Source organism: Lepisosteus oculatus, chromosome 4 (assembly GCF_040954835.1).
Source record: "Lepisosteus oculatus isolate fLepOcu1 chromosome 4, fLepOcu1.hap2, whole genome shotgun sequence".
NCBI classification, from domain to species: Eukaryota; Metazoa; Chordata; class Actinopteri; order Semionotiformes; family Lepisosteidae; genus Lepisosteus; species Lepisosteus oculatus.
The window spans coordinates 14822718-14835499 of record NC_090699.1 but is presented as its reverse complement, the minus strand read 5'-3'; the positions used below and the strand labels follow the sequence as shown (position 1 = coordinate 14835499).

At 51.8% G+C, this 12782-nt stretch overlaps 2 protein-coding genes across 2 annotated transcripts; both read right to left on the bottom strand.

Moving 5' to 3' along the window:
- Positions 1–7163: 7163 nt before the first annotated feature.
- LOC138238220 (mucin-2-like) lies at positions 7164–9196 on the bottom strand (the record flags this gene model as incomplete). Its single annotated transcript, XM_069188277.1, has 3 exons — positions 7164–7241; positions 7634–8542; positions 8651–9196. Coding segments are annotated over 3 exons (1533 nt in total), but the record flags the coding sequence as incomplete, so codon positions are not given.
- Positions 9197–9355: 159 nt separating this feature from the next.
- Positions 9356–10318, bottom strand: LOC138238152 (integumentary mucin A.1-like; the record flags this gene model as incomplete). The annotated part of the gene is made up of 2 exons (XM_069188198.1): positions 9356–9618; positions 10042–10318. Coding segments are annotated over 2 exons (540 nt in total), but the record flags the coding sequence as incomplete, so codon positions are not given.
- Between the last annotated feature and the right edge of the window lie 2464 nt (positions 10319–12782).

The following is a 12782-nucleotide window of genomic DNA, read 5'->3' as shown; positions in this document are numbered from 1 at the left end:
TGCTTGGTGGAGTAGTTGTGGTAGTTGGGGCAGGTGTAGTAGTTTCAGGAGTTGTTGTGGAGGTGGGGGCAGTTGTTGTGGTAGTAGGGGCAGGTGTTGTAGTTGTTGGGGCTGTAGTTGTGCTTGGTGGAGTAGTTGTGGTAGTTGGGGCAGGTGTAGTAGTTTCAGGAGTTGTTGTGGTGGTGGGGGCAGTTGTTGTGGTAGTAGGGGCAGGTGTTGTGGTTGTTGGGGCTGTAGTTGTGCTTGGTGGAGTAGTTGTGGTACTTGGGGCAGGTGTAGTATTTTCAGGAGTTGTTGTGGTGGTGGGGGCAGTTGTTGTGGTAGTAGGGGCAGGTGTTGTGGTTGTTGGGGTTGAAGTTGTGCTTGGTGGAGTAGTGGTGGTAATTGGGGCAGGTGTAGTAGTTTCAGGAGTTGTTGTGGTGGTGGGGGCAGTTGTTGTGGTAGTAGGGGCAGGTGTTGTAGTTGTTGGGGCTGGAGTTGTGCTTGGTGGAGTAGTTGTGGTAGTTGGGGCAGGTGTAGTAGTTTCAGGAGTTGTTGTGGTGGTGGGGGCAGTTGTTGTGGTAGTAGGGGCAGGTGTTGTAGTTGTTGGGGCTGTTGTTGTGCTTGGTGGAGTAGTTGTGGTAGTTGGGGCAGGTGTAGTAGTTTCAGGAGTTGTTGTGGTGGTGGGGGCAGTTGTTGTGGTAGTAGGGGCAGGTGTTGTAGTTGTTGGGGCTGTAGTTGTGCTTGGTGGAGTAGTTGTGGTAGTTGGGGCAGGTGTAGTAGTTTCAGGAGTTGTTGTGGTGGTGGGGGCAGTTGTTGTGGTAGTAGGGGCAGGTGTTGTGGTTGTTGGGGCTGAAGTTGTGCTTGGTGGAGTAGTGGTGGTAGTTGGGGCAGGTGTAGTAGTTTCAGGAGTTGTTGTGGTGGTGGGGGCAGTTGTTGTGGTAGTAGGGGCAGGTGTTGTAGTTGTTGGGGCTGTAGTTGTGCTTGGTGGAGTAGTTGTGGTAGTTGGGGCAGCTGTTGTAGTAGTTTCAGGAGTTGTTGTGGTGGTGGGGGCAGTTGTTATGGTAGTAGGGGCAGGTGTTGTAGTTGTTGGGGCTGTCGTTGTGCTTGGTGTAGAAGTGGTGGTAGTTGGGGCAGGTGTTGTAGTAGTTTCGGGAGTTGTGGTGGTGGGGGCAGTTGTTGTAGTTGTTGGGGCTGTTGTTGTGCTTGGTGGAGTAGTTGTGGTAGTTGGGGCAGGTGTTGTAGTTGTTGGGGCTGTAGTTGTGCTTGGTGGAGTAGTTGTGGTAGTTGGGGCAGGTGTAGTAGTTTCAGGAGTTGTTGTGGTGGTGGGGGCAGTTGTTGTGGTAGTAGGGGCAGGTGTTGTAGTTGTTGGGGCTGTAGTTGTGCTTGGTGGAGTAGTTGTGGTAGTTGGGGCAGGTGTAGTAGTTTCAGGAGTTGTTGTGGTGGTGGGGGCAGTTGTTGTGGTAGTAGGGGCAGGTGTTGTAGTTTCAGGAGTTGTGGTGGTGGTGGGGGCAGTTGTTGTGGTAGTAGTGGCAGGTGTTGTGGTTGTTGGGGCTGTAGTTGTGCTTGGTGGAGTAGTTGTGGTAGTTGGGGCAGGTGTAGTAGTTTCAGGAGTTGTTGTGGTGGTGGGGGCAGTTGTTGTGGTAGTAGGGGCAGGTGTTGTGGTTGTTGGGGCTGTTGTTGTGCTTGGTGGAGTAGTGGTGGTAGTTGGGGCAGGTGTTGTAGTAGTTTCGGGAGTTGTGGTGGTGGGGGCAGTTGTTGTAGTTGTTGGGGCTGTTGTTGTGCTTGGTGGAGTAGTTGGGGCAGGTGTTGTAGTTGGTGGGGCTGTAGTTGTGCTTGGTGGAGTAGTTGTGGTAGTTGGGGCAGGTGTAGTAGTTTCAGGAGTTGTTGTGGTGGTGGGGGCAGTTGTTGTGGTAGTAAGGGCAGGTGTTGTAGTTGTTGGGGCTGTAGTTGTGCTTGGTGGAGTAGTTGTGGTAGTTGGGGCAGGTGTAGTAGTTTCAGGAGTTGTTGTGGTGGTGGGGGCAGTTGTTGTGGTAGTAGTTTCAGGTGTTGTGGTTGTTGGGGTTGTAGTTGTGCTTGGTGGAGTAGTTGTGGTAGTTGGGGCAGGTGTAGTAGTTTCAGGAGTTGTTGTGGTGGTGGGGGCAGTTGTTGTGGTAGTAAGGGCAGGTGTTGTAGTTGTTGGGGCTGTAGTTGTGCTTGGTGGAGTAGTTGTGGTAGTTGGGGCAGGTGTAGTAGTTTCAGGAGTTGTTGTGGTGGTGGGGGCAGTTGTTGTGGTAGTAGGGGCAGGTGTTGTAGTTGTTGGGGCTGTAGTTGTGCTTGGTGGAGTAGTTGTGGTAGTTGGGGCAGGTGTAGTAGTTTCAGGAGTTGTTGTGGTGGTGGGGGCAGTTGTTGTGGTAGTAGGGGCAGGTGTTGTAGTTGTTGGGGCTGTAGTTGTGCTTGGTGGAGTAGTTGTGGTAGTTGGGGCAGGTGTAGTAGTTTCAGGAGTTGTTGTGGTGGTGGGGGCAGTTGTTGTGGTAGTAGGGGCAGGTGTTGTAGTTGTTGGGGCTGTAGTTGTGCTTGGTGGAGTAGTTGTGGTAGTTGGGGCAGGTGTAGTAGTTTCAGGAGTTGTTGTGGTGGTGGGGGCAGTTGTTGTGGTAGTAGGGGCAGGTGTTGTGGTTGTTGGGGCTGTAGTTGTGCTTGGTGGAGTAGTTGTGGTACTTGGGGCAGGTGTAGTAGTTTCAGGAGTTGTTGTGGTGGTGGGGGCAGTTGTTGTGGTAGTAGGGGAAGGTGTTGTAGTTGTTGGGGCTGTAGTTGTGCTTGGTGGAGTAGTTGTGGTAGTTGAGGAAGGTGTAGTAGTTTCAGGAGTTGTTGTGGTGGTGGGGGTACTTGTTGTGGTAGTAGGGGCAGGTGTTGTGGTTGTTGGGGCTGTAGTTGTGCTTGGTGGAGTAGTTGTGGTAGTTGGGGCAGGTGTAGTAGTTTCAGGAGTTGTTGTGGTGGTGGGGGCAGTTGTTGTGGTAGTAGGGGCAGGTGTTGTAGTTGTTGGGGCTGTAGTTGTGCTTGGTGGAGTAGTTGTGGTACTTGGGGCAGGTGTAGTAGTTTCAGAAGTTGTTGTGGTGGTGGGGGCAGTTGTTGTGGTAGTAGGGGCAGCTGTTGTAGTTGTTGGGGCTGTAGTTGTGCTTGGTGGAGTAGTTGTGGTAGTTGGGGAAGGTGTTGTTGTAGTTTCAGGAGTTGTTGTTGTGGTGGGGGTACTAGTTGTAGTTGTTGGGGCTGTTGTTGTGCTTGGTGGAGTAGTTGTGGTACTTGGGGCAGGTGTAGTAGTTTCAGGAGTTGTTGTGGTGGTGGGGACAGTTGTTGTGGTAGTAGGGGCAGGTGTTGTAGTTGTTTGGGCTGTAGTTGTGCTTGGTGGAGTAGTTGTGGTAGTTGAGGCAGGTGTAGTAGTTTCAGGAGTTGTTGTGGTGGTGGGGGCAGTTGTTGTGGTAGTAGGAGCAGGTGTTGTAGTTGTTGGGGCTGTAGTTGTGCTTGGTGGAGTAGTTGTGGTAGTTGGGGCAGGTGTAGTAGTTTCAGGAGTTGTTGTGGTGGTGGGGGCAGTTGTTGTGGTAGTAGGGGCAGGTGTTGTAGTTGTTGGGGCTGTAGTTGTGCTTGGTGGAGTAGTTGTGGTACTTGGGGCAGGTGTAGTAGTTTCAGGAGTTGTTGTGGTGATGGGGGCAGTTGTTGTGGTAGTAGGGGCAGGTGTTGTAGTTGTTGGGGCTGTAGTTGTGCTTGGTGGAGTAGTTGTGGTAATTGGGGCAGGTGTAGTAGTTTCAGGAATTGTTGTGGTGGTGGGGGCAGTTGTTGTGGTAGTAGGGGCAGGTGTTGTGGTTGTTGGGGCTGTAGTTGTGCTTGGTGGAGTAGTTGTGGTACTTGGGGCAGGTGTAGTAGTTTCAGGAGTTGTTGTGGTGGTTGGGGCAGTTGTTGTGGTAGTAGGGGCAGGTGTTGTAGTTGTTGGGGCTGTAGTTGTGCTTGGTGGAGTAGTGGTGGTAGTTTGGGCAGGTGTTGTAGTAGTTTCAGGAGTTGTTGTGGTGGTGGGGGCAGTTGTTATGGTAGTAGGGGCAGGTGTTGTAGTTGTTGGGGCTGTTGTTGTGCTTGGTGGAGTAGTGGTGGTAGTTGGGGCAGGTGTTGTAGTAGTTTCGGGAGTTGTGGTGGTGGAGGCAGTTGTTGTAGTTGTTGGGGCTGATGTTGTGCTTGGTGGAGTAGTTGTGGTAGTTGGGGCAGGTGTAGTAGTTTCAGGAGTTGTTGTGGTGGTGGGGGCAGTTGTTGTGGTAGTAGGGGCAGGTGTTGTAGTTGTTGGGGCTGTAGTTGTGCTTGGTGGAGTAGTTGTGGTAGTTGGGGCAGGTGTAGTAGTTTCAGGAGTTGTTGTGGTGGTGGGGGCAGTTGTTGTGGTAGTAGGGGCAGGTGTTGTGGTTGTTGGGGCTGTAGTTGTGCTTGGTGGAGTAGTTGTGGTACTTGGGGCAGGTGTAGTAGTTTCAGGAGTTGTTGTGGTGGTGGGGGCAGTTGTTGTGGTAGTAGGGGAAGGTGTTGTAGTTTTTTGGGCTGTAGTTGTGCTTGGTGGAGTAGTTGTGGTAGTTGAGGAAGGTGTAGTAGTTTCAGGAGTTGTTGTGGTGGTGGGGGTACTTGTTGTGGTAGTAGGGGCAGGTGTTGTAGTTGTTGGGGCTGTAGTTGTGCTTGGTGGAGTAGTTGTGGTAGTTGAGGCAGGTGTAGAAGTTTCAGGAGTTGTTGTGGTGGTGGGGGCAGTTGTTGTGGTAGTAGGGGCAGGTGTTGTGGTTGTTGGGGCTGTAGTTGTGCTTGGTGGAGTAGTTGTGGTAGTTGGGGCAGGTGTAGTAGTTTCAGGAGTTGTTGTGGTGGTGGGGGCAGTTGTTGTGGTAGTAGGGGCAGGTGTTGTAGTTGTTGGGGCTGTAGTTGTGCTTGGTGGAGTAGTTGTGGTAGTTGGGGCAGGTGTAGTAGTTTCAGGAGTTGTTGTGGTGGTGGGGGCAGTTGTTGTGGTAGTAGGGGCAGGTGTTGTGGTTGTTGGGGCTGTTGTTGTGCTTGGTGGAGTAGTGATGGTAGTTGGGGCAGGTGTTGTAGTAGTTTCGGGAGTTGTGGTGGTGGGGGCAGTTGTTGTAGTTGTTGGGGCTGTTGTTGTGCTTGGTGGAGTAGTTGTGGTAGTTGGGGCAGGTGTTGTAGTTGGTGGGGCTGTAGTTGTGCTTGGTGGAGTAGTTGTGGTAGTTGGGGCAGGTGTAGTAGTTTCAGGAGTTGTTGTGGTGGTGGGGGCAGTTGTTGTGGTGGGGGCAGTTGTTGTAGTTGTTGGGGCTGTAGTTGTGCTTGGTGGAGTAGTTGTGGTAGTTGGGGCAGGTGTAGTAGTTTCAGGAGTTGTTGTGGTGGTGGGGGCAGTTGTTGTGGTAGTAGGGGCAGGTGTTGTAGTTGTTGGGGCTGTTGTTGTGCTTGGTGGAGTAGTGGTGGTAGTTAGGCCAGGTGTAGTAGTTTCAGGACTTGTTGTGGTGGTGGGGGCAGTTGTTGTGGTAGTAGGGCCAGGTGTTGTAGTTGTTGGGGCTGTTGTTGTGCTTGCTGGAGTAGTGGTGGTAGTTTGGGCAGGTGTTGTTGTAGTTTCAGGAGTTGTTGTGGTGGTGGGGGCAGTTGTTGTGGTAGTTGGGGCAGGCGTTGTAGTAGTTTCAGGAGTTGTTGTGGTGGTGGGGGCAGTTGTTGTGGTAGTAGGGGCAGCTGATGTAGTTGTTGGGGCTGTAGTTGTGCTTGGTGGAGTAGTTGTGGTAGTTGGGGAAGGTGTTGTTGTAGTTTCAGGAGTTGTTGTTGTGGTGGGGGTACTAGTTGTAGTTGTTGGGGCTGTTGTTGTGCTTGGTGGAGTAGTTGTGGTACTTGGGGCAGGTGTAGTAGTTTCAGGAGTTGTTGTGGTGGTGGGGACAGTTGTTGTGGTAGTAGGGGCAGGTGTTGTAGTTGTTTGGGCTGTAGTTGTGCTTGGTGGAGTAGTTGTGGTAGTTGGGGCAGGTGTAGTAGTTTCAGGAGTTGTTGTGGTGGTGGGGGCAGTTGTTGTGGTGGGGGCAGTTGTTGTAGTTGTTGGGGCTGTAGTTGTGCTTGGTGGAGTAGTTGTGGTAGTTGGGGCAGGTGTAGTAGTTTCAGGAGTTGTTGTGGTGGTGGGGGCAGTTGTTGTGGTAGTAGGGGCAGGTGTTGTAGTTGTTGGGGCTGTAGTTGTGCTTGGTGGAGTAGTTGTGGTAGTTGGGGCAGGTGTAGTAGTTTCAGGAGTTATTGTGGTGGTGGGGGCAGTTGTTGTGGTAGTAGGGGCAGGTGTTGTAGTTGTTGGGGCTGGAGTTGTGCTTGGTGGAGTAGTTGTGGTAGTTGGGGCAGGTGTAGTAGTTTCAGGAGTTGTTGTGGTGGTGGGGGCAGTTGTTGTGGTAGTAGGGGCAGGTGTTGTAGTTTTTGGGGCTGTAGTTGTGCTTGGTGGAGTAGTTGTGGTACTTGGGGCAGGTGTAGTAGTTTCAGGGGTTGTTGTGGTGGTGGGGGCAGTTGTTGTGGTAGTAGGGGCAGGTGTTGTAGTTGTTGGGGCTGTAGTTGTGCTTGGTGGAGTAGTGGTGGTAGTTTGGGCAGGTGTTGTAGTAGTTTCAGGAGTTGTTGTGGTGGTGGGGGCAGTTGTTATGGTAGTAGGGGCAGGTGTTGTAGTTGTTGGGGCTGTTGTTGTGCTTGGTGAAGAAGTGGTGGTAGTTGGGGTAGGTGTTGTAGTAGTTTCGGGAGTTGTGGTGGTGGGGGCAGTTGTTGTAGTTGTTGGGGCTGTTGTTGTGCTTGGTGGAGTAGTTGTGGTAGTTGGGGCAGGTGTAGTAGTTTCAGGAGTTGTTGTGGTGGTGGGGGCAGTTGTTGTGGTAGTAGGGGCAGGTGTTGTAGTTGTTGGGGCTGTAGTTGTGCTTGGTGGAGTAGTTGTGGTAGTTGGGGCAGGTGTAGTAGCTTCAGGAGTTGTTGTGGAGGTGGGGGCAGTTGTTGTGGTAGTAGGGGCAGGTGTTGTAGTTGTTGGGGCTGTAGTTGTGCTTGGTGGAGTAGTTGTGGTAGTTGGGGCAGGTGTAGTAGTTTCAGGAGTTGTTGTGGTGGTGGGGGCAGTTGTTGTGGTAGTAGGGGCAGGTGTTGTGGTTGTTGGGGCTGTAGTTGTGCTTGGTGGAGTAGTTGTGGTACTTGGGGCAGGTGTAGTAGTTTCAGGAGTTGTTGTGGTGGTGGGGGCAGTTGTTGTGGTAGTAGGGGCAGGTGTTGTGGTTGTTGGGGTTGAAGTTGTGCTTGGTGGAGTAGTTGTGGTAGTTGGGGCAGGTGTAGTAGTTTCAGGAGTTGTTGTGGTGGTGGGGGCAGTTGTTGTGGTAGTAGGGGCAGGTGTTGTGGTTGTTGGGGCTGAAGTTGTGCTTGGTGGAGTAGTGGTGGTAGTTGGGGCAGGTGTAGTAGTTTCAGGAGTTGTTGTGGTGGTGGGGGCAGTTGTTGTGGTAGTAGGGGCAGGTGTTGTAGTTGTTGGGGCTGTAGTTGTGCTTGGTGGAGTAGTTGTGGTAGTTGGGGCAGCTGTTGTAGTAGTTTCAGGAGTTGTTGTGGTGGTGGGGGCAGTTGTTATGGTAGTAGGGGCAGGTGTTGTAGTTGTTGGGGCTGTTGTTGTGCTTGGTGGAGAAGTGGTGGTAGTTGGGGCAGGTGTTGTAGTAGTTTCGGGAGTTGTGGTGGTGGGGGCAGTTGTTGTAGTTGTTGGGGCTGTTGTTGTGCTTGGTGGAGTAGTTGTGGTAGTTGGGGCAGGTGTTGTAGTTGTTTGGGCTGTAGTTGTGCTTGGTGGAGTAGTTGTGGTAGTTGGGGCAGGTGTAGTAGTTTCAGGAGTTGTTGTGGTGGTGGGGGCAGTTGTTGTGGTAGTAGGGGCAGGTGTTGTAGTTGTTGGGGCTGTAGTTGTGCTTGGTGGAGTAGTTGTGGTAGTTGGGGCAGGTGTAGTAGTTTCAGGAGTTGTTGTGGTGGTGGGGGCAGTTGTTGTGGTAGTAGGGGCAGGTGTTGTAGTTTCAGGAGTTGTGGTGGTGGTGGGGGCAGTTGTTGTGGTAGTAGTGGCAGGTGTTGTGGTTGTTGGGGCTGTAGTTGTGCTTGGTGGAGTAGTTGTGGTAGTTGGGGCAGGTGTAGTAGTTTCAGGAGTTGTTGTGGTGGTGGGGGCAGTTGTTGTGGTAGTAGAGGCAGGTGTTGTAGTTGTTGGGGCTGTAGTTGTGCTTGGTGGAGTAGTTGTGGTAGTTGGGGCAGGTGTAGTAGTTTCAGGAGTTGTTGTTGTGGTGGGGGCAGTTGTTGTGGTACTAGGGGCAGGTGTTGTAGTAGTTTCGGGAGTTGTGGTGGTGGGGGCAGTCGTTGTAGTTGTTGGGGCTGTTGTTGTGCTTGGTGGAGTAGTGCTGGTAGTTGGGGCAGGTGTAGTAGTTTCAGGAGTTGTGGTGGTGGTGGGGGCAGTTGTTGTGGTAGTAGTGGCAGGTGTTGTGGTTGTTGGGGCTGTAGTTGTGCTTGGTGGAGTAGTTGTGGTAGTTGGGGCAGGTGTAGTAGTTTCAGGAGTTGTTGTGGTGGTGGGGGCAGTTGTTGTGGTAGTAGTGGCAGGTGTTGTGGTTGTTGGGGCTGTTGTTGTGCTTGGTGGAGTAGTGATGGTAGTTGGGGCAGGTGTTGTAGTAGTTTCGGGAGTTGTGGTGGTGGGGGCAGCTGTTGTAGTTGTTGGGGCTGTTGTTGTGCTTGGTGGAGTAGTTGTGGTAGTTGGGGCAGGTGTTGTAGTTGGTGGGGCTGTAGTTGTGCTTGGTGGAGTAGTTGTGGTAGTTGGGGCAGGTGTAGTAGTTTCAGGAGTTGTTGTGGTGGTGGGGGCAGTTGTTGTGGTAGTAAGGGCAGGTGTTGTAGTTGTTGGGGCTGTAGTTGTGCTTGGTGGAGTAGTTGTGGTAGTTGGGGCAGGTGTAGTAGTTTCAGGAGTTGTTGTGGTGGTGGGGGCAGTTGTTGTGGTAGTAGGGGCAGGTGTTGTAGTTGTTGGGGCTGTAGTTGTGCTTGGTGGAGTAGTTGTGGTACTTGGGGCAGGTGTAGTAGTTTCAGGAGTTGTTGTGGTGGTGGGGGCAGTTGTTGTGGTAGTAGGGGCAGGTGTTGTAGTTGTTGGGGCTGTAGTTGTGCTTGGTGGAGTAGTTGTGGTACTTGGGGCAGGTGTAGTAGTTTCAGGAGTGTTTGTGGTGGTGGGGGCAGTTGTTGTGGTAGTAGGGGCAGGTGTTGTAGCTGTTGGGGCTGTAGTTGTGCTTGGTGGAGTACTGGTGGTAGTTGGGGCAGGTGTTGTAGTTTCGGGAGTTGTGGTGGTGGGGGCAGTCGTTGTAGTTGTTGGGGCTGTTGTTGTGCTTGGTGGAGTAGTTGTGGTAGTTGGGGCAGGTGTAGTAGTTTCAGGAGTTGTTGTGGTGGTGGGGGCAGTTGTTGTGGTAGTAGGGGCAGGTGTTGTAGTTGTTGGGGCTGTAGTTGTGCTTGGTGGAGTAGTTGTGGTAGTTGGGGCAGGTGTAGTAGTTTCAGGAGTTGTTGTGGTGGTGGGGGCAGTTGTTATGGTAGTAGGGGCAGGTGTTGTAGTTGTTGGGGCTGTTGTTGTGCTTGGTGGAGTAGTTGTGGTAGTTGGGGCAGGTGTAGTAGTTTCAGGAGTTGTTGTGGTGGTGGGGGCAGTTGTTGTGGTAGTAGGGGCCGGTGTTGTGGTTCTTGGGGCTGTAGTTGTGCTTGGTGGAGTAGTTGTGGTAGTTGGGGCAGGTGTAGTAGTTTCAGGAGTTGTTGTGGTGGTGGGGGCAGTTGTTGTGGTAGTAGGGGCAGGTGTTGTAGTTGTTGGGGCTGTAGTTGTGCTTGTTGGAGTAGTGGTGGTAGTTGGGGCAGGTGTAGTAGTTTCAGGAGTTGTTGTTGCGGGGGCAGTTGTTGTGGTAGTAGGGACAGGTGTTGTAGTTGTTGAGGCTGTAGTTGTGCTTGGTGGAGTAGTTGTGGTAGTTGGGGGAGGTGTAGTAGTTTCAGGAGTTGTTGTGGTGGTGGGGACAGTTGTTGTGGTAGTAGGGGCAGGTGTTGTGGTTGTTGGGGCTGTTGTTGTGCTTTGTGGAGTAGTGGTGGTAGTTGGGGCAGGTGTAGTAGTTTCAGGAGTTGTTGTGGTGGTTGGGGCAGTTGTTGTGGTAGTAGGGGCAGGTGTTGTAGTTGTTTGGGCTGTAGTTGTGCTTGGTGGAGTAGTTGTGGTAGTTGGGGCAGGTGTTGTAGTTTCAGGAGTTGTTGTGGTGGTGGGGGCAGTTGTTGTGGTAGTAGGGGCAGGTGTTGTAGTAGTTTCGGGAGTTGTGGTGGTGGGGGCAGTTGTTGTAGTTGTTGGGGCTGGAGTTGTGCTTGGTGGAGTAGTTGTGGTAGTTGGGGCAGGTGTTGTAGTAGTTTCAGGAGTTGTTGTGGTGGTGGGGGCAGTTGTTGTGGTAGTAGGGGCAGGTGTTGTAGTTGTTGGGGCTGTAGTTGTGCTTGGTGGAGTAGTTGTGGTAGTTGGGGCAGGTGTAGTAGTTTCAGGAGTTGTTGTGGTGGTGGGGGCAGTTGTTGTGGTAGTAGGGGCAGGTGTTGTAGTAGTTTCAGGAGTTGTTGTGGTGGTGGGGGCAGTTGTTGTGGTAGTTGGGGCAGGTGTAGTAGTTTCAGGAGCTGTTGTGGTGGTGGGGGCAGTTGTTGTGGTAGTTGGGGCAGGTGTTGTAGTTGTTGGGGCTGTTGTTGTGCTTGGTGGAGTAGTTGTGGTAGTTGGGGCAGGTGTAGTAGTTTCAGGAGTTGTTGTGGTGGTGGGGGCAGTTGTTGTGGTAGTAGGGGCAGGTGTTGTAGTTGTTGGGGCTGTTGTTGTGCTTGGTGGAGTAGTTGTGGTAGTTGGGGCAGGTGTAGCAGTTTCAGGAGTTGTTGTGGTGGTGGGGGCAGTTGTGGTGGTAGTCTGTGCTAATGTTGTAGTTGTTGTCGTTTTGCTTGTGGATGGAGAATTTGCTGTTGTGGTAATTTGCGGAAGCGTTGTGGTTGTAGTTGGGACATTCATTGTTGTGACGTCTTGGGGAGCTGTTGTTGTGGTACTTTGGCTGCTCATAGTTGTTGTAGGGAGTGTTGTTGTTGTACCCATTGCTGTGGTAGGGTCAGCTGCAGTTGTTGTCGTGGGTGCTTGCGTTGTTTGGGTTGGTGTTGTGGTTTGTTCATTAGAAATCGTGCCACTTGTCGTAGTTGGGCCCATTGTCGTTGTGGAGGGTAGATTATGTGTTGTAAGTGTTACTGAGTCATTCACATCCGTCGACACTGGGGAAATTGTGGTTGTAGCCTCACTTACCACTGACGTTGCCGACATTGTACTAAATTGGGAGAAACATACAATTAAATTGTGTGTTATCCACTTTTGTTTTTCTCAGTGTTTTTGACAGCAAGCTAGAATGTACAGTATTACTTTGGTGACGGCTTTCACTTCTTCACTCCCGGCAGTATTTTTAATGTTTTAGTATTCTTTAAGCTCATTGTTTTTTCTTAGTTTCACCTTCGCAGTGGGCTGTACTGCTTCCCTGCGATACTGTTCACGCGTGACCGGTTTGGACGTGACAGTGGGATCTCGCAATTTATCAGAATTCCCTGCAGAGAATAGCCGCCCCTATACAGTCACATAATGCACTGCAATGTGTCAGTTGTATAGTTAAAAGACTTCTGTAGCTCTCCCTCGGTTTGATATTTAAAGTACAAATACATGGACTTTCAGTTTAATTTAAATAACATCTCACTGACATTGATCAGCTGGAAGAAAGCACACGAGTGACAGGCGAACAGTAATCAGCTGAGACCAACAACATGAATCCCTCCCCCACGCGCGGTGATGATCAAAGCCCGCCGTCTTGAAACGGGCTGTGATGCGGTGGAGTCAGAGGGCGTCTAACGCCCCGCTCCGGCCTGTCGGTCCTCACCCCACCGACCCCCAACCGACCCAGAGCCCGAGGGAGCGACCTGGCGCGTGCGGCGCTCGTGGGTGTCGAGACGCTCCTGTGTCTGTTTTCCAACAATTCCTAACACCCCCAGGCTCCCGTCGTAAGGAGCTGGTTCGAAACCACCTGGGACAATGCATTCACTTGTGTTGTCTTTTGCAAACAGAAATAATGTAGGGCGTGATAGGAATTGAAGTGCATGAGCAGTACAATGTACTATCAGGATATAATATCAATATATATCACGGTATATACTGTATATAGAACTGTATATATGTAACTATATATGATATAACAGTGCAATGTCCTATCAGTATATAATATCAATATATACTGATGGAAAAAGGAAACGCAACACCCCCTCCTCCACACTCTGGCCCTCCCGTCTGCGTGAAGAGGACATCTAACAGGCTGACGAGTCCATCTCAGCCTCTGTCTGGCCCAAGCCAGTCGGGTGTGATGTCTAGGTGTGAGCAGAGGACCTCTGACAGGTCTCCTTGTTCTAAGGCCAGCAGCATGGAGCCTCACTGTCCTGTCACTGACGTGGGCAGTGTGTCTGCCGGCAGTTTCCGAATGGAGGTGTGTGTTCATATCCCACTTCTGTCAAACATTCGGGCGGAGCGGTGGCACTGTGGCTCAGGATCTCCGCCGGTTCAAATCCCACAGCCGGCAGGGGAATCCTACCCTATTGGGCCCCTGAGCGAGGCCCTTCACCCCAGCTGCTCCAGGGGTGCTGTATAAATGGCTGACCCTGCGCTCTGACCCCCAGCTTCTCTCTCCCTGTCTGTGTGTCTCATTTAGAGCAAGCTGGGGTCTGGGAAAAGACACATTCCTCATGCCAATATGGCCAATAAAGTGATCTTATCTGAGTTTCAGCAGCAG